Genomic DNA, 21198 nt, shown 5'->3' on the forward strand with positions numbered 1-21198 from the left:
TGTGTGGTGTCACGGTGGCATCACATGATATATTGCAACTTTTTTCCCCTTCGCTAAACCGGGTGTGGGCATGACCAGGTGTGATGCATCTGGCCCATGGCCCGCAAGTTTGACAGCCCTGCTGTAGCAGTTTGACCAACCCTATTTAAGAACAAAGTTTCAGAATCTTCTGAGTTTAAAGTTGAGTTACACAGAACTGCAGCATCAGATTTCAATGGCTAATGGAGGGAACCAAGCATTACAATAGTGTATTCAAGAAGCTGGTCTCATTTAAATACTTTAATATATTTTTAATATAAAAATATTTAGAAAGCAAGTTACAATTGAAAAATGTGTAACCATTACTTAAGATTGAGGAGCCCACTGTATGTTTCTTTTTAAGATCAGCTATTGCAATCAATTTATAAACTGTTCATCCAACACTTTTACAACAAATTTTGAGCTTCCCGTTGGTTGACTGCAGAAAAACTGCTACTTCTTTTTCCTTGAACTACATTAAGGTCAATGAATTTGTGGAAAAGACTTGTGCACACATAGTGTTTCCAATAAATTCAAGATGGCCAGCTTTCCAGCAGTTTGTTGACAATTTGGGCCATGCCAACTATCTTTAATTAATAAGTGGAAAGTTATCATCGCTTTTCCGTCTGTAGAAAGAAGAAATAGTTCATTATTTAAGATCAGCAAAAGGATAAAAAAAATGTTGGAAGAAGGTATCAGAAAAGCTCAAACTTTATGATTTTATCTAAATTATTTAGAGAATACGGCAGATGATGAAAGGTCTCTCCTAGGCCTTCAATTGAAATAGCAGATATTCCATAAGCTGTTTATCTTCACAGTAGATAGATCACATCTATTCAAAATCAGGATCTGCTAACAAAATCATGATTTAAGACATTGCTCACTTCTACACAGCTGCCCAAATTTGACCTAAAAATAGTCAGCTAACTCAAGTACTAAAAGTTATATAAATTGCAATAATAAAATATGATTGAATTGGAAGCGGTTATTGACAAAGCTTTTACAGGAATGGATGCGGAGAGCCATCTGCCCCAGTTGTTTTAATCTATATTCCTACAATCAGCAATTAGCTTGTCCCATGTCTAATTCTATTACCTGAAACCTTGTTTATTTCATCATCATTATCTAGTCATTTTCCTACATGCTCATATGCTGTCCTCAGAGTGTTTATAAAAGAAATTTTCTTTCTTTAAAGTTGTTAAAATAAAAATATTTTGTTGTCTGTTTCAATCACTTCATACCAAAGAATATCTGCTAATTTCAGATATCTTTGAAGTCTACATTATCCTATTTTTGCCTTGCCTTGCTCTGCTTTTTCTAACTCTCTCCACCAATGGCTTCATTCTCTTCCATTTCAGCTTACTATCTCTTTAGGCCCATTTTCTCAAGCCAAACCTTTTTCTGGCTAGGTTTCTATAGTCCTGCTCTTCTCTTCAACAACATAAAGGCTTGCTGACTTCAGCATTATGATTTCTTCAGCGGGCCAGCTTGCTTCTTCTTTGAATCCTCTCAATGGGCACAAAAACAAGCTTGAACCTCTTTTCTTGTCATAATTGGATTGCACCTATTTGCATTATTCCCAATATAATGACAGATTCTACATATAATCAAGAGCTGCAGTACAGGTTTTATGTAAGATTTGTTCATACTACTTATGCCTAAAATTTAATTCAAGGTGATGTGAGGCTGCTTTCCTTCTAATACTGACCATGATTATGAATGAACTTGAGAATGTAGTTTTTGCTTACTTAATATTTTGAAATAATTGTATGTAGAATTGTTTGTTCAAACTCAGCCAGACTCTAGGATATGGATATGGCTATATATATGTATGTATATGTGTGTGTGTGTGTGTGTGTGTGTGTGTATGTGTGTATGTATGTATGTATGTGTGTATATATATATATATATATATATATATATATATATATATATTATTCAGCTTTGTTTGGGTATTTTCCCACGTCATTGTAGTTGTGCTTTTAAAGTTGTAGCAACATTTCGGCAGAATCTCATCAGCACAACTACAATGATGTGGGAAAATACCTGAACAAAGCTGAATACCATACATGTAAGTACCCGCAAAAACTTAAGAAAACACACACACACACACACACACATATATGCAAAAAGTATTTGAAATGTCACCATTCTGAAAAAGAGATTCTTGAGTGTTGAAAATTGATATACATGCTGTTTGACATACATCTTAATTTTAAATATTTGAGAATATAATTGTGATGTTTATAGAATTTACAGACAAACTATGCAATTCCCACATCAGAATATAATTAAATCCTGTGCTTTCATTGCTAAACCACAATATGTTTTGTTTATTAGCTTCGTGCATTTTGAAAATCTATCCATTATTATTTAGTTTTATGGGAACCAGGGTGCTAACCATGTTATTTTTTAAATTCTTTATTAACATTGTACATAAACCCAGTTATGAGAAAGCTGTTACCTCTTTTTAGCTGGCTTCTGATGCCTCTCAATAAACTTATTAAGCAAAGATACTAAACTTCATCACAGAAAACAATTTGTTCCAGAATTAGAACAAACTTTTAATGTTTTTATTATAGTATTAATTAATTTGGAAAAACAATCAATGATATAAAATTGTTTTATGCACAGGAAAAATACATAATGGAATCAGTGGAATAAAATACTGACCTCATACAGCAACAGACGTTCATGGATGTCCGCTGTCTTGGGCCATAATTTTCATTGTTGGATTCTTTTAGAAATTCATGAAGATCTGTAACTGGGATCCCAGTTTGTTGGTATTTCTGAAAATAGGGGTGTACAGAAAAATCTCTTAGGAAACAGTTTTACTCACGCTAACTTACTCTGTGTGGACTTCCCATTTCTTAACCTATTGTGGGAAAGGGGCATGATTTGTGAGAGGAGTTATCATTTAAGCAGAGATCTGCAGCCTCAAATATATTGGAAGGTTGAAATTAATGTTATTTATGCTGCTCATGAAGAGAGAAAAGTGCTTTTTTGTAAATCTTATCTTCTTACCCAATTCTGTTAGAGTACTTCATCTATTACACAAATATCCGTTCACTTCCTTGATAAGTATCATTCAATTTGCTTTCTGAATTAGTTTGTTCTTCCTGAAAGTGGCACTACAGTGATACAGTTAACTTTCTAAATGTTGTATAAGGATGACTTCTTCTGCTTTTCCCGACATCTTCCAGTTTACTCTTCTACCCACTACAGCAGGGATCTTCAAACTTGGCAGCTTTAAGACTTGTGGACTTCAACTCCCAGAATTCCTCCTCCAGCCATGTTAGCTCAAACTTGCCAAGTTTGAAGACCCTTGCACTGCAGAGAAGCTATTATAGATTTGGTAATAACTTCAAGACTGAAAAATAAGAAACCCTAGGAAAAGGTTTCTAGCTTTCTAGTATGTGATTAACAGGCATATATAGGGTACTAAAACATCCTTTAAAACAGGGTCCTCAATTCCTGGTCCATGGCCGTGGCCTGTTGGGACCTGGCCTGCATTAAGTGGTGGGTGAGCACGCACACAAAGCTACATGTTTGCAAGTGGCACACGCACAAACAAAATCATGCTCTCTTCCTCCTACCATTGTCTGTCCATAGAGCAGGAAAGGTTGGAGACTGTTGCTTTAAAAAGGTACTGTATCCATTGACTTTCTATGAATTTTCAAGCTCAAGCATAACGTTTTGTGTCTGAATGTTTCTGTAAGTGAGCTCCAGACCACCTTCAAGAAGATCCCCATAGCCTGAAGTAGTACTCAACCAGAGGTGGTATTCAGCAGGTTCTGACCAGTTCTCCAGAACTGGTAATGGAAATTTTGAGTAGTTCGGAGAACCGGTGAATACCACCTCTGACTGGCCCCACCCCCATCTATTTTCTGCCTCCTAGCCGATTGGCTGGTTCTTCTTTTGTTGCCCTGCACAGGAGAACTGAGCTGGAAAGCAGGTTAGTGGGGTGGGGAGGGAATGGGAATTTTGCAGTATCCTTTCCCTGGAGGGGGGAGGGAATGGAGATTTTACAGTATTCTTTCCCTGCCACGCTCACCAAGCCACGCCCACAGAACCAGTAGTGAAAATTTTTTTAATCCCACCACTGTACTCAACACAGTATATTTTACCTTGATGGTATCATAGGCATCTGTAATGAGGGCAATAAAGAGGCTGAGTATCATATATATGAAGAGGCTAATGAAGGAATACAGGTATAATCGACTGAATAACCAGACGATGGTACTCTTCTGCTGGATCTGAGCAAATGTAGCAAACATGTCGTCACCATTGACTAAAGAAAAGAGACATTCTGCTACCGTGTTCATATCTTCAAACTAAAAGTAGAGAGCACAGAACATAACCAACATCAGAAACAACTATGGTGGCATTTCAGAGTAGTTTTAGTCCAATCTTCTTTTAAAAAAACAACGACTAATAAACAGGGTACAATTCATTATTAAAACCCAGCACTTCAACATTTCAAAGAGTGAGCACAGGACTCACATCTCACATAGAGCATCTTGTTCCAAATTGTATAAATGTGCTACAGTATTCCTCATAGGGTTTTTTTTAAAGCAAATTAAACAAAAATCATAATTTTAAAAGCTGTATTCCATGCTAAGTCTCAATACAGTATCAATACTCTTTAGCTAACAGGTTTCATTGAAAGCACCATTAAGGATTGTTTTGGTGGATAGAAGCTCCATATGAAATGTGGAGGAGACTGGAGTTTCGGGGAATAAAGTAAAATGGATAGGGCTGTCCTGCACTCAGAGAGCAGCATTTACCACAGTGGTGCTTAAAAGTTTGTCACCCCGTTCCTAAGAGGCCTGTAGGGGGCATGCATAAGCACACCAATCATGCCTACTGTCCCTGTCCTATTGTTTTTTATTTTTCTTATAAGTATCTATCTCATGTATTCAAAACTATATTTATTCTTATACCTGTATCTTGTAAGCGATTAACAAATCAAATAAATACTAAAAAAATACTAAATTTGTTGTATTGAATTTTCAATATTTCTGCCCTAGATATGACATAAAATATGCTCTGTTCCTCACACGCCCAAAAGCTAGAAAAACAGTCAAAGCATTATTTTTTTTCTCCCATTTATTTATTGAGGAAATGAGCCAAAGATACAGATTTATGTGTGGCAAAAGTATCTGAACCTCGAGGTTTATTAAATGTCTATAAAGATTCTCAGTAATCCAGGTCGTGATTTCTCACTTAAGATAAATTTGGGGATCAATTGTGGTTGTAAGTTGAGGACTACCTATATTTTAGGATTTACCCTGCCAATTTGTTGGCAGGTTCAACTGAGTTTTTTTCTAGAGCCTTGAACTAGCAAGACAGGAACCTAAGCTCTTTGGTATTATTTAATGTTAGTTTAGGGAAGAAGCTTTCTAACTAGCATTAGGCAATGCTGCCCCCTAGCAATAAACTGGTGTAAGAGAAATCACATTTATCAACTTTCAAGTCACCCATAAACGAAGTCAATAGTTGCATTTAACTCCTTCACCAGTGAAGCCTGGAGTACCACATGGTCTCTTTCTTTAGACATAAAAGATCCTTTAGCAATTCGAACTATGAATTGAACTATGAATAACTCAACTAATGTATAGCACAGAGGACACCCATTTGCCTCTGTTTGGGTACAATAGTCTTTTATAATATTCCTTAATTGTTTATAAAGAATAAATTCCAGATCACCTACATACCTTTTCATGATATGGTCCTAGAACAATCCAGCCACAGAAAGTGTATCCAAGGTATATCATCCCAGCACAACAGCAGAATCTGAGAACTTTAGGTAAAGATGCTTGCATTGTTAAAATGAGTACCTAGAAAATTGGGAGAAAGCCCATCAGATACCATGTGGTGGTGGTGGAGAACCCACTCAGTTTCTGGCACTTTGCTATTTGAGCTTACATTGTAGGTTTGGAAGTAGCCCAAATATCGAATGACTCCAACCCAAACAAATAGTGTGGACGTCCCAAGAAAAATGCTACAAACATCATAGCTTGTAAGATTCTGAAAAAAGAAGAAAAAGGTTAACCACTGAAAGAGGAAGGGCTGCTTCCTCTTCAGATCTCAACCAACGTTTTAGAGGTTAAAATTCTTTCAGCTATCACAAGCCAAAAGTAACTGAAGCCTTAAGGATTACCTTTGCTTTTATTTCCATCTTCATTACAGAGCCAATGATAGTCATCACGTCACTGATAATCACCAGAACATACCATCCATTTATGAATTCTAAACGATCTGCACTGCATACATGGTGTTCGTACTTCTCCAGGAAAAAATTCACAAACCTCTGGTTTAAAGATTAACACAAGAAGAAAAAACTGCTTCAAAACAAGAATGATTTACTAATTAACATCATGCCACTACTATGGTAATGCCACCATGTGATCATCATAGGAACTGCATTAAGATAAGGAATCTGTAGTTTAGCTATTGCTGACCTACAATCCCAGTATCACTTACCACTGATTATCTTATAAGAACGACATTTTGGAAACAATTTCATCCATCTCTACCGTATATACACACACTATAGAAGACAGTTATTGACTAACTTTTAAGATCTCATTCTTTTTAAAATTCTGTTAATTCCTGCTATGCATTGTCAACATTCAGCCTTTGGTTGAGAAACCTTTTAATAACACTCATTTCTGTTCAATAATTTACATATTTGCCACATTCCAAATGAATTTTATTTACAGTTCACAGAACCAGCCAGGGTTCCTAAGGATGTCTCAACCATTAATGTGTGGCATGCACAGCACACAAACAAAATAATCAAACCACCTTATATCACTTTCTGTGAACAAGTCTTGAAATAATATATTTATTCAATTTCCAGTTTTCTTAATCAATTTGACTTGGATGACAGAGCATAGAGAGAAAAAAAGACCAATATTTAAAAGCCCCAAATGGTAATATTATATCAACATGAAATTTCTTTAATTCTTCTAATTAATTAATAATACTTGTTTTATTTTCTATTAGGCCATATCAGAATATAAAATACAGAACGCAAATATGGCCATATGTTAGAAAATAGCATAAAAGATAAGAATAAAAGAAAACGCAAATATTTCTATGTCAACCCTACAATTTAACCCTTTCAGATTCACATATGCAATTCTCAATTATACCATATGTTCAGATAAAGGGATGTATTATGTATAATTTTTGGATTCTGATGCACACAGAATGTATTATTTTAATTTAAGGATCCCAATAGGTCATTTGACTAATGTGGAGTAAAGATATTGATGTGTCTGCTTCCTATACAGTTGAAAATTAAATATGTTCTATGCCCTCTATTTCTGGGATTCTACCTTGTGATTAATTAAAGTGACTTAAATCATACAAATAACATGCCTGAATATAATTGGAAGTTCTAATAATCAGCAGCTGTTAATTGCAAGAACATTTGGAATATGAATTTCCCATCTTTAAAAACATATCCCACTATTAGTTTCAGTCTTAAATTGGACTTCTGATCAAACTATATGACAAATATTTTAAGAACGATTCTTGCTTTCTGTTATTTTGGAAAAAAGAAATGCATGAATAGACATGAGGCATACACTTACTTTTTGCAATTTTAGAGCAAGAATAATAGATCGTGTACAGAGAATCAAGGAAGCAAAACAGCTCACTATAACAAGCCCATCAAAAACCAAGATATATTGTGTGTTCTTCTGAACTACTAAAAGGAATATAAAAACAAATAACTTAAAGACTTAAAAAATACAGGTATTTCCAAGCCAGTCACTACAGAGGTGATAACTTAATTGCAGTAAGTCAATTCCCTTTAAGTATAGTCCTGAAGCATGAAGAAACAGAAAAACCTTCATTGTTCTACAGACCCTTTCAAAATATAATTCTCTAGCCACAGTACTTGTGAAGAATGCTTGCATAATAATTGTCCATATATACATTTTCTGTGTTAAATTGCAATAATAGCTTAGCTTAGTTTTTATGGTTTTGAGCTTCTTTGTTCCGTATTTTATTACATCTTAATATGAAAGGAAAATCTTGATGGCTATTTTAGACATCCATTTCTCTTAGCTGAATTTTAAAAAGTTAAATCCAAGGTAACTTTCATTTCAGAATAATGATATTAAAAGATAAACACTGCTCCTCCACATAGCTAGTTATATAAGTGTATATCTATTTGCTCAAAAAATATGACCCAATCAAATTTTCTGCATTGTTGACAATGCTTAAGCCATCGATGCCACAGTCTCTATACAAAATGGTACTATACCTAAAAAAAAGGAGGCTTCTATTTTCTTACTCAAGTATTCATGATACTTACAAGAGCCAGATATATTCCAGTCTTTACATTCTTGAATGTCAGCGTCAGTATCAAAATATATTTTTATTTTACCACTGTGAGCCATATTGTTAAAAGTAATCTGTCAAAAAAAAAAGTGTTTTTTTTTTTAAATTTATTTACACCCTAGAATGGATATGTACTTTAGAATGATCATATGGAACACTTTTTGGGGGTGTGCATGCCTTTGAGTCATTGTTAACTCCTGGTAATTGCCTGGAGAATTCCAGTGTTTCGGAGTGATTTTCTTGGCTAGATTTCAAAATTGGTTTGCTATTGCCTTCTTTCCAGGGTTAAGAGACAGTGATTGAACCAAGGTCATTCATCAGCTTTATGCTCAAGACAGGACTAGAACATAGTCTTCCAGCTTCTAGGCTGGTGCCTTAACCACTACACCAAACTGGCTTTGTATATAGAGCATCCTATATAAGTTTTTTTTTTAAAAAAGCTACAAGTCTCTAAGTCTATTCATAGGTATCAAAGCAGTAATTCTCCAGAAAGTAGCTTGGCAATGTAGTTTATGCATCTGGTACTATCACTAAAAGGTAGCAATTTACAGTACCTAGTTTGCCTCAACCATTTAAATTTATTTCAATTTCATCCTGAAAACTAAAACATCCAGCAGCTTACTTTATTCAATCCACTGAAGAATAAAGCTGTGTAAGTGCATTATAGAAGCGACTAGAGAAACTGAGCAACCTGATATCTCAGTATGGGAAGCTGCTTAAAACAATAATCACTGCTAATTTTCCCATGACAAATATTTATGGAATATTACATATAGACGCAATATATATCTCCTTTGGTTGGTAAACAAAGATTCTTCATACGTCAGTGTATTGCCCGCTACAGTGTATTAAGCTAATGTACAAGAGATGCATAATACAGGTAGTCCTCAAGTTATGATGGTAATGGAGTCTGTCCATCTTGGCTATAATTTGTGATGGTTGTGAAAAAGGTCAATTATGTGACTGACCTGCTTTTATGAACTTTTTTACAGTGGTTGCTAAGCAAACACAGGGATCACTATGGGTGTGATTCTGCCAAAAACTGGAAGTAAATGCCTGTTTTCAGCAAAAATGTCATAAAATGCAGTCATGTGGTCACGGGATGCTCCAAATGGCTGTAAATGCAGCCCCGTTGCAGAGAACCCAAATTTCATTCATGTGACTGTGGGAGTGGGGCTGACTCTCAGAACTTTCAATCTAGGTTTTAAGTACCCCTATGGTAGATCCATTGAAACTTCAGACAATGATTAAGTGACCGGTCATAAATCTAGGATAACCTGTATTAAGCTAATGTATAAGAGTTGCCAGCATAAAAAGTGATTGAAGAGTAAAATATATTTTCTATGGGTGAAATAATAAAAAATTGCTCACAGTATTTTCAAATTTGTAACAGTCAGGCAGTTCACGAGTATGAATAGTCTGCAGATCAATGCCTTTTAGTTTAAAATAAATTTCAACCTGTATGAGCCTGGAGAAAGAGAAACCATTACAACATTTTCTTTTTTTCTAAGGAAACAGAAACTGGGCTTTAAAAACCGCATGTTACCTATAGAACTCAATGTTGAAAAATGTTGAATTCTTTAAGTCACTTATTTCCTTAGTAGACAGATCCTGAGGTTTCAAATGAATGCATTCTGGAAGAAGGAAGCAAAATATATACTTAAATACCACAAATATATGGCATGGGCTTGAGAAATCAAAAGATGTGATAATTGTAATGACATGGTTTCAAAGTAAGCATAGATTATGCAAAAATCATTATTATCACCATCTTCTGTTTTATACAAGAAACACAGTTCCAAGTTATAATTTTATATTCTGTAAATCCAGTTTGGTATAAGCTGTATCTAAATAACAAAACCAAGAGTAGCAGATAGATGAATAAGCAGGTCATACAGCTTATGTGAAACCTACACAAATAAGCTATCTGGCTACCCACCCAAAACCCCTCTTCCAATCAATCCATCGATATACAGGTAGTCCTTCTTTACCAACCATGATGGATATTGACAACTCAATCATTAAGCAAAGAGTGAAACTGCAACAGTGCTTATGACCTTACTTCAGCTTTCCTATGGTTGCAAAGTTACCTTTTTGGCATTATCCTAACTGTGAGCAGTTGCTAAATGAAGACGACTACTTGTACAGATTGACACAAAGAACCTCAATACAGTCAAAAGGCATAGGCTACACTAGACAACTTCCTTACAATTCAAAGAGTAAAGTGTTCATGACCTACCCATAAACTTTCTGCTCTTTCTTCGGACTGCTATGAGAAATATAAGCTCTCATTTTATCAAAATCTGGAAATTAAAATGATCAGTTCTGGAACAAGGAAAGATCCCAAAACAGGAACAGTCAATGAACATGCCACAAGTAGACTTCTATGTCCACAACTGATCTGGCAAATAGTTAAATCAGAGAGCTGCAAATTTCCTCCTGATTTTCCAAAGAAAACTAATCCAAACAGGTAATATATATTATATCACCAACCTATCTTCACACTCAAGAAAAAGAATAATATAAAAATGTGCCCTCTAACTGCCTAAAGATTTCCCATGCTCACTTTTAAGCAAGCTTGAACTGTGAATTTAACTGTGGTTAAATTTCCTGTTCAGTTCTCAAATAAATTACCCTAGTTCCTCAATTCAGATAAACAGAAATTGGGGGTTAATTTATATTTCCGTATTTCACCAAGGCATAGTATAACAGGAGTGAAAAGGCATTTCTTTCCTGGCAAAAAAGCTTGGTTCACATCCCAGTTTGTTAAGTTAAAAAACAACTGTCCGATGGCACAGATCAAACTAACCAAGCTTTAACGAAAAAGCCAGAGTCAGACTTTCAGATCAGCAATTCAAGCATGGCTTGGAAAGTTAATGTCTGGTTTGTCACCTGCCCACACACATTTTTTTTTTAACATAGAGCCTTTTACCTCTTAATTAGAGACTTTAATGAGAAGCAAAAATAAACTAGGAATTATGAAATCATCACCAGAAACCTAAGTTAGAAACCTAAGAAAAATGCTTCATTTCAAACTGTGTAACAGTTTCCTAAAGCAAATGGTGACATAATACACATAGAACATCATGTCAAAATATGAACTATGTTACAACTTGTGACGTGTTAAACTAGTTTTGTGGCATCCTGAGAGCAAAGCTCTTGCTTTATTTAAAGACAAAGAGGCCTTTGGGCAGCCAAGGCAAATGCTTATATCCTTTGTAACATTCTACTAACACAAGAGAAGATGAGTACTGTATAGGAAAACCTGAAATCAGAAACTAAGTATAAGGTTTGCCCCCAAGTTTTGAAAAACATACAAATATCAAATGGACAGCTGCAGTTACAGTGCTGATTCCAAAGTACCTGTTTCAATAGTACTGTCTATGAGTAAAGTATCATTAGAAGGAAGCATTGTGCTTTTCTTATATTGTTGCTTACATATGTGTAAGCCAGCCATGTGATCTTCATCTTGCTCATAACCGAGTGTGCCCAGTGATATATTCTTCAGCTGTTGGTACTAGATGCAAAAAGAAGAAGAAATACTCTTTTTTGGTAGCCTCAACTAGGATGATAAGACATTCAAAACCACAGAGATTTAAACAAGAAGCTTGAAATTAGCTTTGAAAACATTTCATTTATTGTCAAAATAAACTTGAAGAACCTGTTAATAGAAAGTTATTGTATTAATTGCACTGTTTGGTATTCATTACCTCTTTTGCCCAGTTACACATTTACTTAGAAAGAAATCTGTGAATTTTAAAAACTTCCTTTTGGAAAAGAATACCATGAAGTGTAACAAAAGTATGCCAAGTTTTTAAAGAATTCAATTGTTATTTTCCTGTGACAAAGGAGTTGGACTGTAACTACAGCTTTAGCAAGGGTGACCAAGATCTAGCATATTATCTGAGCAAGCACATTAATTTACAATTTTCACTTCTAAAGAAGTAGGTGTTGGGTTAGATTTTTAGGACATACTAAAGGCATAATCCCAGAGATTTTATATCTCTGCACTGAATCTCAGATTCAGGTTGGGATTCAGTAGAAACATGAAGTTGGACAGGCTTTAAATCAAATAAATCCTACATTCTCAGTTCTCACATTCAGTTGTCCCTTGGATTAACCATATTAGTGTTTCTATTTCTAGTCAGATTCATGCACATTTTTCACTCATATACTCAGATACCAAAGGTAGACATTTACCTGAGTAATCGCAAAAAAGATGCTATCATAGACATCTTGCTGTGTGTAGACACTGCAACTGTAGTCATCCTCATCAACCCCAGAGTAGTTTTTCAGAAACAGGTGCTTAAAAGCTATAGTATTCTCCTCTTTAAAAGAAACCACCAACTGGTTACTCAAACCAAAAAGGATGAGCTTTCAGAGAAAAAAAAAGAGAGGAAGAGGTGAATTGTTTTATGTAACACATCCTAAATCAGGGGGCAGGTACTTCTTGATATGAGCCCCCTAGCTTGCTAAATCATGGTTTAATAAGGCAATGTGTAAGTCCCCAACATTCCATTTGCGTGTTCCAAAGAACTTTGCAGAACAGGCTACACTGAACATTTTGAACCTTTTTGTTGTTGTTGAGAGATTACAAGTGTCCAAAATCTAAATATTTAAGTGGCAAACTTACCATTTTTCAGGGTGCCTTAAGCATTCTGCATTTAAACCCTATCTCCAAAGTCCATCCAAAAATGTTTGATTCCCCTCAATAGGGAAGAAAGACAGAATGCCCCGCCTCCCAGAGTTTGCCAGCCCCTAATTCAGCAGATGGAAAGATACAAATTTCTCCTCCATCATTGTAATCCTCATCTTCTTATATGTGACTTGTTTCCAATGTATTATTCTGGTTAGGGAAATCCCTTTAAACCAGGTTTTGAAATGGAATTTAATAAAAAGCTATAATTACTTAAATATGAAATACTTTAAAAACTTTTGATTTTTAACTTTAGCAATGGAGTGTGTTTAAAAACCAACCAACAAATTGAAATTCAGCAATATCTTAAGCATCAGAGATTGTCCTTTCCCCTTTAAACCAGGAGTCACATTTTGATTAAGCTTTTAAATGACTGAAGATTATAAAATCACATGGCAAGGATGTCTGAATCTGGCATATTTTTCAAAGCCTAGATGAAAAACCAATCAGGAGCCAGCTTTCTTGGACTCCTGTGACACAGACCAATTAGAGATTAACTTGCCAGGTTCAAATACCCAGAACTCACTCAAGTCCCTTTCAGTTGTCTGGGAGCTGCTGAGTGGCATGCTACAAAGCAGCTTACTTTGTCTGTGAAGATGCCAGATACAACTAGCAGCAAAGCATACACCATAAAACAAGGCCACAGATATTAATCCTGAAAACTCATCATTACTTGATTTCTTAAATTGTTGTTTCTCACTCCATATTGTATTTAAAAGTATTTTTAATTAAAGTTTCAAAATATGAAGAAAAAAAATAAGAAATACTTTCTTTGTTTTTGGACCCTGATTAGTGAGAAACTACATCCACTTATCTATAAAAAAACCTTTTCAGTTCACCTTCTCATTTATCCTCACCATCCAAATCCAAATAGATGTTCACATGGATGTAGAAAGCAGCCTTCCAAGCCTGTTACCTACAAAATATGTTGGAAGAGCCACTTACTGAACTCTAAGTCAAAATGGCTAAATATATATAGATATAGATATAGACTACCAACTATAGACTGGCATTTCCAAAACATATGGAGGGCACCAGGTTGGGGAAGGCTGTTTAATCATTACCACATCAGATACTTGGTATTTCTAGCCTTACATTGTAATGAGCTCTGTAAGATTTTGGAAGAAAGCCTTTCTAAGCAGGATGCCAAAGATTCTTTTCACATACCTTATTTTAGAGTCAACATGCCAAGCGTATGTAGTATGCCACTGAACAAAAACACCCATTTAATTTCCCAAATAAACTGAAGGACACTCATTAATTTACATTATATGGAGGAGGCATTTCTTTTTCTCAACTTCAGATCCCTTCCAAGTTTTTATAAATGAAAACAAAATGGTTGAGCAGCCTCAGTCTTCACACTCAAGGAATATCAGAAATAAACATTTAGAATAGCAGGTAAATAGTACAGGGGTTGTTCAATACATAGAGAAAACACTTGCCTTTACACACTTTAACCTAGAAACCGAATGAGTTCCCAGGGTGATTGTACAAGTTTATACAATATCTCTGGCATCTACAATATTGTTTGCAAAGTGTAAAGATGTAAATGTAAAGAGGTGGTGCTTTTGCAAGCATTTGACAATGAATCTGTTCAATATTATAAGTAGTCCTCAACTTACGACCACAATTGAGCCCCAAATTTCTGTTGCTAAGTGGATTTTGCCCCATTTGCAAAAGCTGATCACAGGAATCCCGGGATACTGAAACCATCATAGCAATAGCATTTAGACTTACGGTATATACTGCTTCATAGTGCTTTACAGGCCTCTCTAAGCGGTTTACAGAGTCATTATATTGCTCCCAACAACCTGAGTCCTCATTTTACGGAAGGATGGAAGCCTGAATCAACCTTGAGCCGGTGAGTCTCAAACTGCTGAACTGCTGGCAGCTGGCAGTCAACAGAAGTAGCCTGCAGTACTGCATTGTAACCACTGCACCACCATGGCTCTTAACTGGCATAAATATGAACCAGTTGCCAAGCGTCCAAATTTTGATCATGTGACCATGCGGATGTTGCAATGGTTGTAAAATGAAAAACTGTCATAAATAATTTTTTTCAGTGCTGTTGGAACTTTGAATGGTCACTAAGTAAACTGTTGTAAGTTGAAGACTACCTGTATTCAAGATTTTTTCAAGTTGGGACACTACTCCACTTCTCACGCATGAGAGAGAGAAAGAGAGAGAGAGAGAGAGAGAGAGAGAGATGGGGAAAAGAGTGAAAGATGAGTTCAGTCCATTAGAAAATATATTCCAAGTTTTCATGAGTGTTCAGAAGTTAACTGATGTACAAAGATCTAATAACTACACTAATAACAGGTCAGCCCTCCAATTAATTTTTTACAGTGGCCCTTGATTAAAAGAATAATTTCCCTCACCTGAATTAATGGTTAATTTTGTAATTCTTATGACACAAGTTAATACACATGACAGGTCAAGTGGCCCAACGCTTCAGAGTATGACAGTTTATTTATTTTTCTACGCATAATTGATCCAGTTCTCTATATTTAAGCTGAATAAAACTAGAAATAACAAATGTACTAGGAATTCATTCATTTGCCAATTCGCATATGTGAATCCCCAACAAAGTAACAAAAGCATCTTTTAAAATGTTACCTGGGTAGTAACCATAACTATCTTCAGTATCTGAAGCCCCAGTTTCCATGGTATCTGACGTCTAGCTCTGTATTTTTCACATGGATTCATAAAGTAGAATTTTAAATCCTTCTTTAGCAATTCCTCTTCCATTAAATCTGAATCTGCTTGAGCCATCATATTCCTGCCATTCAAAAAACGAAGAAACAAACCCCACAGGTTGATTATTAATTTTTAAATTAAACATTTTGCACACAAACCTCCTACTTTCATTTCAAAAGTTAATGAAACTATCGGAATAAGGGAAGGGAAATTACTCTTTTTTTTCAACAAAAGAAGTTTCTTGAATCACCCAGCCATAGCCTGTTTTACATGCACAGTTTAAGCAGCACAGTTCCTGAACGCACTAACCAATGTTAAACATGAAATAAATAAAAAACTGAACTAAGTAAGAGTATTCAGTTACCTAGATCTGTTTGGAAAAAGAATGTCCAGTTCTTAAAGGATTTTCAAGGTTCTTTGCCGTAACTTCAATTTACACATTACATTCCGAGAAGATAGCCTATTGCACTCATTGCCCTTAAACTCTCTCACACGCATACTTCTGCAGGATTCAAAGTCCTGAGCCATGCATTTGGGAATGAAAACTAATTTCTCTCCCTCCCCGCCTCTTCTTACACTGAAAAATGCATAATATTCTCAATCCTGAAGGAAAGTTCCTCAAAGAAAGAGGGTTTTAGGATTATCCTACTTACAATTCTGTAACAAGTAACTTGGCCCCATGGTGCTGGTAAGGAGAATTCTCACAATAATCTTCCAACATGTCCATGTGAGCAATGGATCGTACAAATAATCTTCGTTTCCTTTAACCTTTTTGCTATATTTGGCCTAGTAACACTGCACAAACAGTAGAGCTGTAAAACATGCCTCCGTTGAAGGAGCAATTGAAGGCAAAGGTCTCTGTGATTGTATATCAGCCACCTATCTCCTGACTAAATGTATTACACCGCAACACTCACTACACTCTTCCAGGAAGCCCAAAACAAATAATTCTGTCTGAATTGCAAATGCCTCAAATGCACCTTGCAGAAACAACATGACCTGGGTGCTCAGATGAGTTGGACGTACAGAGCAATGGACAGCTTCTAAATAGGGTGCACTGGCCACAAGCAAGCTGCATCACTGGAGGCATAAAACCATTTTGAAATTTAGCTCCTGGATCTGTAGCTGTATACAGTCTTAAGAAATGTTTTACATTCTGTGTTGGTCTTGGATCTGGCTGCACGTGTTGCATAAAACACCCACAAAAGCTCAAAAACCAGAGTCGACGTTAGGAGCTGGCAACTTACAACATAGAACATAAAATAATATTTGAATTCTAATGGAATTAGGTCTCTTCTACAGGGCCATGTTCGCTCTTCAGCTAGAGTGAAACTGGTTCCCTGTCCAATCCATGTTTGAGGATGTTGGTCAGCTGAAAGTAAAGTGGATATGTTAAATCTATCAGAGACTAAATAGAGATGTTTTAGTCTTTTTTAAGAAATAGAAGAACAGAAAATTAACTGATTTACAGTTGAATTTTGACAGATAATCTTAAACTCTGGAGGCCATAAAATTGGGCAGAGTGCATGCAACCTATGCAATAGTGAATTCTTGCCTGTGGCTGAACATGATCTGTGAGCACACCAAATTGTGGCTTAGTCAACAAATCTCAGTTAAATATATCCATGATTAAGCATGACCTGAGAACTCAGTCAGCAAATTACTGTGTACTTCTTATTTGGCAAATCCAAGTAAGAAACTGTTTCAGAACTTTCCATTCAAAACCTTTTAGACATGGTGAACAGATCTGAGTTTTAACCTTTGATAGGTATGATGCAGATTTACAGTATCACAACTGCAGTGGCTTTGACTAGTACAAGTTTCCTGTAGCATTTATTTATTTAAACCACATGGCTCCCAGGGGATTAGAACTTAAAACAGAACTAGCATACAATATAAAAAAAAAAACCAAGTACTGGTTAAAAATGGCAATGATAATTAAAATGACATACATCCAGGTTCTAAAAACATTTTATTTTCGATCAATAAAAGCCAAAACAAATAAATCCACCGGGAGGACTGGGTTAACCTCTCAGCCCAAGTACCTGAGGTAACATCCTGGTCTTTTAAGTCTTAAGAAGAGCCAGGAAGGTCAGGGCCATCAGCACCTCTGGGTTGATATTGTTTCATAGGGCAAACATTGCAACAGAGAGCTGATCTCTAGTTCCCACAGAGTGACATTTCCTAATGGAAGAGATATGGAGCATGCCAACTCTGCTGGTTCTGGTGTGGCAAGCCTGTTTTTGCGACATTTTTGGCCTCCTTCTCACACACTGGTTGTATTAATGCTCACTTTACGTGGAGCATTTCATAGATGCATACACAACATACTCGTTCCTTTGGGGTTAAGCACTATTTTGCAGACCACAGAACAGGAATAAGAAAACACAGGAAGTTGAAAGGTATGTGATGAGAAGAGAAATTGAAGCATAGCTAAAACTATGTTTATTTTACATGTGCCAGGCCTTAAGTTATAACCAGGGGCAGGATTCCACCGGTATAACAACCGGGTTGGTGATCACATTCACACACTCTGCATTTCAAAAAGGTTTTATACTTACCTTCTTCTGCAGTCCCTGTGAGTAAAATAGCGGAGGCATGGCAAATTGCTTTGCTGCCCAAATCAGCTGTGCTCTCACAAAAGGGAATAAAGCATAGGGAAGAAGAGCTGGGACGGGCCCACATGCACGTCACAGCGAATTGGTTCACTGCCAGCTGATCTTTGGAGCAAGGAGTTCGTCCAAACCAATAGAATCCACCCCTGGTTATAACTATAATTGAACCTGCAATTACGGTCATAAGTCACAGCAGTCATTAAGTGGGTCATAACATGATTGTATCTGGTTTCATTGCCTTTTTTACAGCAGTTGTTAAACAAATGCCACAGTCGTAAAGTAAACCCATTGTTTGCCCTGGCAAATGGCCATAAATGCAGTCACATGACCATTGAGGGGGGTGGCTATCAGAACTCTGAATCCAGGTTGTAAGTACCTTTGTGGGGGATCCACCGTAGCTTCCAACGGTCACTAAGCGACCATTCGTAAGTTGCAGACTACCTACACCCGCATTTATCTATTCCATTTTGAGTTTGCCAACCATCCTGGCTTCTGCTGGATCCATTTTACAGATTGGTCTTTGTTCTTTAACCTTTTCACTCCTCTCTTTTTCACAATCTCATCAACTCCATCCAACCACAACTTTCTCAGCCTCTTTCTTTCAACCCACTTACTGTTATTGGCAATCCAATTCTCATTTATTCTACCTGATCAAAGGTAGAGAAATGTAAGGATAACCTTGATAATTTCATCTTGATTCTGTCTGGTCTAAGAGGTAGCAAAGGGAAATACTAGCAGTTGTTTAAAGATTCAGACAACTATCCTTGCAATGTTAGTTTCCCGACCGGACATGCCCTGAAGGATTGATGTCATATTACCTCAACATACCTTCATATTGATCACTAACTTTCCTATTCAAATTGTACGCATCCAGCTTCCAATGGCTGGAGGGGTGGGGGCGGGCGGAAAAACAAGAGACGCCGTCGGAGACCCGTGAAGCATCCTCGGACGGGAGTGAGGGAAGAGACGCGCCTTGGAGGAGCGGGCTCCGGGAAGCTTTTCCAGCAAAGAGGGGGGCGAAGGGTGCAAAGGCGAGAGGAGGGGGCGCAATGTCCCAAGAGCTGTGCATGGGGGACTTACTTCTGAATAAGCATAAAACATTTTTTTTTACTGGTTTTGGAAAAAACGAAGGAATTTTGAAGACCTACACTTCACAGTTTAACCAGATGTAACCCCCTACTGCCAAGGATCAAAGCCCCACTGAAATCACTAGGCATTGTTCCTGAGTTAAAGATTTCAAACTAATTTATTTACTTTAATAAAAAATTAAACCAGTTAGGAGCCACTTATCAATGGAATTCACAAAGACTCCCTTGTTGAAGTCTGGCTTAAAGATTGCAAAGCAACCTTTCTACCCTGCTGAGAAATATCACAATCTATGCCTGGATTTCTGATAACTAGCCAGTCTTAGGTCATCTAAAGCAACATGCTTTTTTTTTTTTTCAGAATAAACCCTAAAAGTACTGTGCCATTGCCTTTGGGGCTCTTTTGATTTGCTTCCAATGGACCAAAATTGCTGTCAAGTTAAATCTTGACAGAGGCATGTTCTCAGGGTGGCAGCTGCGTCTTAAAGTACAGAGAGCCCTTGACTTACAAAAGTTCATTTGGTGACCGTTCAAAGTTGCAACGGCACTGAAAAAAGTGACTTATGATCGTTTTTTCACACTTGTGACTGTTGCAGCATCCCCCACAGCCAAAATTCGACGCTTGACAGCTGACTCACATTTATAACGGTTGCAATGTCCCAGCGTCCCGCGATCCTCTTTTGCGACCTTCGGATAAGCAAAGCCAATGAGGAAGCCACCATGTTAGTAGTTTAACCACAGCAGTGGCTCACTTAACAATGGTGGCAAGAAAGGTCATAATAAGGAGCACCACTCATTTAACGAATCTCTCTTAGCAACATGTTGGCCTCCACTGAGGTCATAAGTCGAGGACTACCTGAATTGTACAGCCCTCTCCTGAAAACAAAACATGTACCTATTTATCAGACGGCAAACCTCACCACTGACTTTTTAAAAAAAAAACTTGGGTTTTTTTGTTGTGTGTGTGTGAAAAAACCAGGGTTTCTTTTTAGAGGTCATCTGTGAGATTTGCCTTCTGATGAATGGGTGCAAGACTCTTGATCCATGTGAAACTGCAAAAAGCTGCATCTGCTGGGCGGCACGTGCGCCGGTTGCTCCCCTTTCTTCTTTAAATCTTGCACCCACGCACCTAGTCGCCTAAGGATTTTCTATACCCCGGGACGCCAGGGCCCCGAGGCTTGGAAGCCTACCTTGGCCTCCTCCTCCTTTGGCTCTAGGCGCTTCTGTTTACTCTGAGTAGGACACGGGACCCATGAGGAGGAAGAGACCAAAGGAAGCGGAGCAGAAGCTCCACCGGCGCTGCCGTCACGTGAAACTGGAGCCGACACAGCAGCCTGCAAGCAGAAACCCGCCACGGGCCCACGCGGTTTCTCTCTGCGGCGCTCCTCCAGCAAAAGGGGAAATTCAAGATGCTGCCATTTACGCGCCCGGCCCGCCGCGCTGCTGCAATCTTTCCAAAGGCAGCCGGACTCGGACTTTACACCCCGCGGCCCTGCTTTTAAAAGGGACAAAGGCCATACCTGCGCAGGCAGTCGCGGTCAAAAGCAGTAAGCAAGGCTTTAGGATTTGGAGCACTGTTTCTCTCCCCGCCCCCCGCCTCTCCCTTCCCAGATCCGAAGTGGTTCCAACTGTTGCTGCAAGCGGCGCGCCGCGAAGATAACTTTCGCAGCTGCAGGGTGACTGGTGACCCTCTGGCGGGAGCTCCGGCTTCCTCCGCCTCTTAAGGATC

The 21198-nt window shown here is 37.4% G+C and overlaps 1 protein-coding gene across 3 annotated transcripts; it reads right to left on the reverse strand.

Moving 5' to 3' along the window:
- Window positions 1-264: 264 nt before the first annotated feature.
- Window positions 265-21198, reverse strand: MCOLN2 (mucolipin TRP cation channel 2). Of its 3 annotated transcripts, none has more exons than XM_026700255.2 (14): window positions 20990-21198; window positions 15689-15851; window positions 12577-12750; window positions 11740-11893; window positions 9923-10010; window positions 9748-9844; window positions 8351-8450; window positions 7623-7738; window positions 6182-6331; window positions 5947-6048; window positions 5736-5858; window positions 4146-4352; window positions 2692-2807; window positions 265-644 (listed from the first exon to the last, which is right to left on the reverse strand). In XM_026700255.2, exons 2-14 carry the CDS (start codon window positions 15845-15847, stop codon window positions 608-610), a joined length of 1623 nt encoding a protein of 540 aa, XP_026556040.1. In that variant the 5' UTR covers window positions 15848-15851; window positions 20990-21198; the 3' UTR covers window positions 265-607. The 3 variants fall into 3 exon arrangements, with proteins under 3 accessions (XP_026556040.1, XP_087786237.1, XP_026556039.1); XM_087930111.1 differs by lacking the exon at window positions 20990-21198 and adding an exon at window positions 17017-18364; XM_026700254.2 differs by lacking the exon at window positions 20990-21198 and adding an exon at window positions 16423-16982.

This window comes from Pseudonaja textilis, chromosome 3, assembly GCF_049901715.1.
Source record: "Pseudonaja textilis isolate UNSWEBS1 chromosome 3, rPseTex1.2, whole genome shotgun sequence".
Lineage (NCBI taxonomy): Eukaryota > Metazoa > Chordata > Lepidosauria > Squamata > Elapidae > Pseudonaja > Pseudonaja textilis.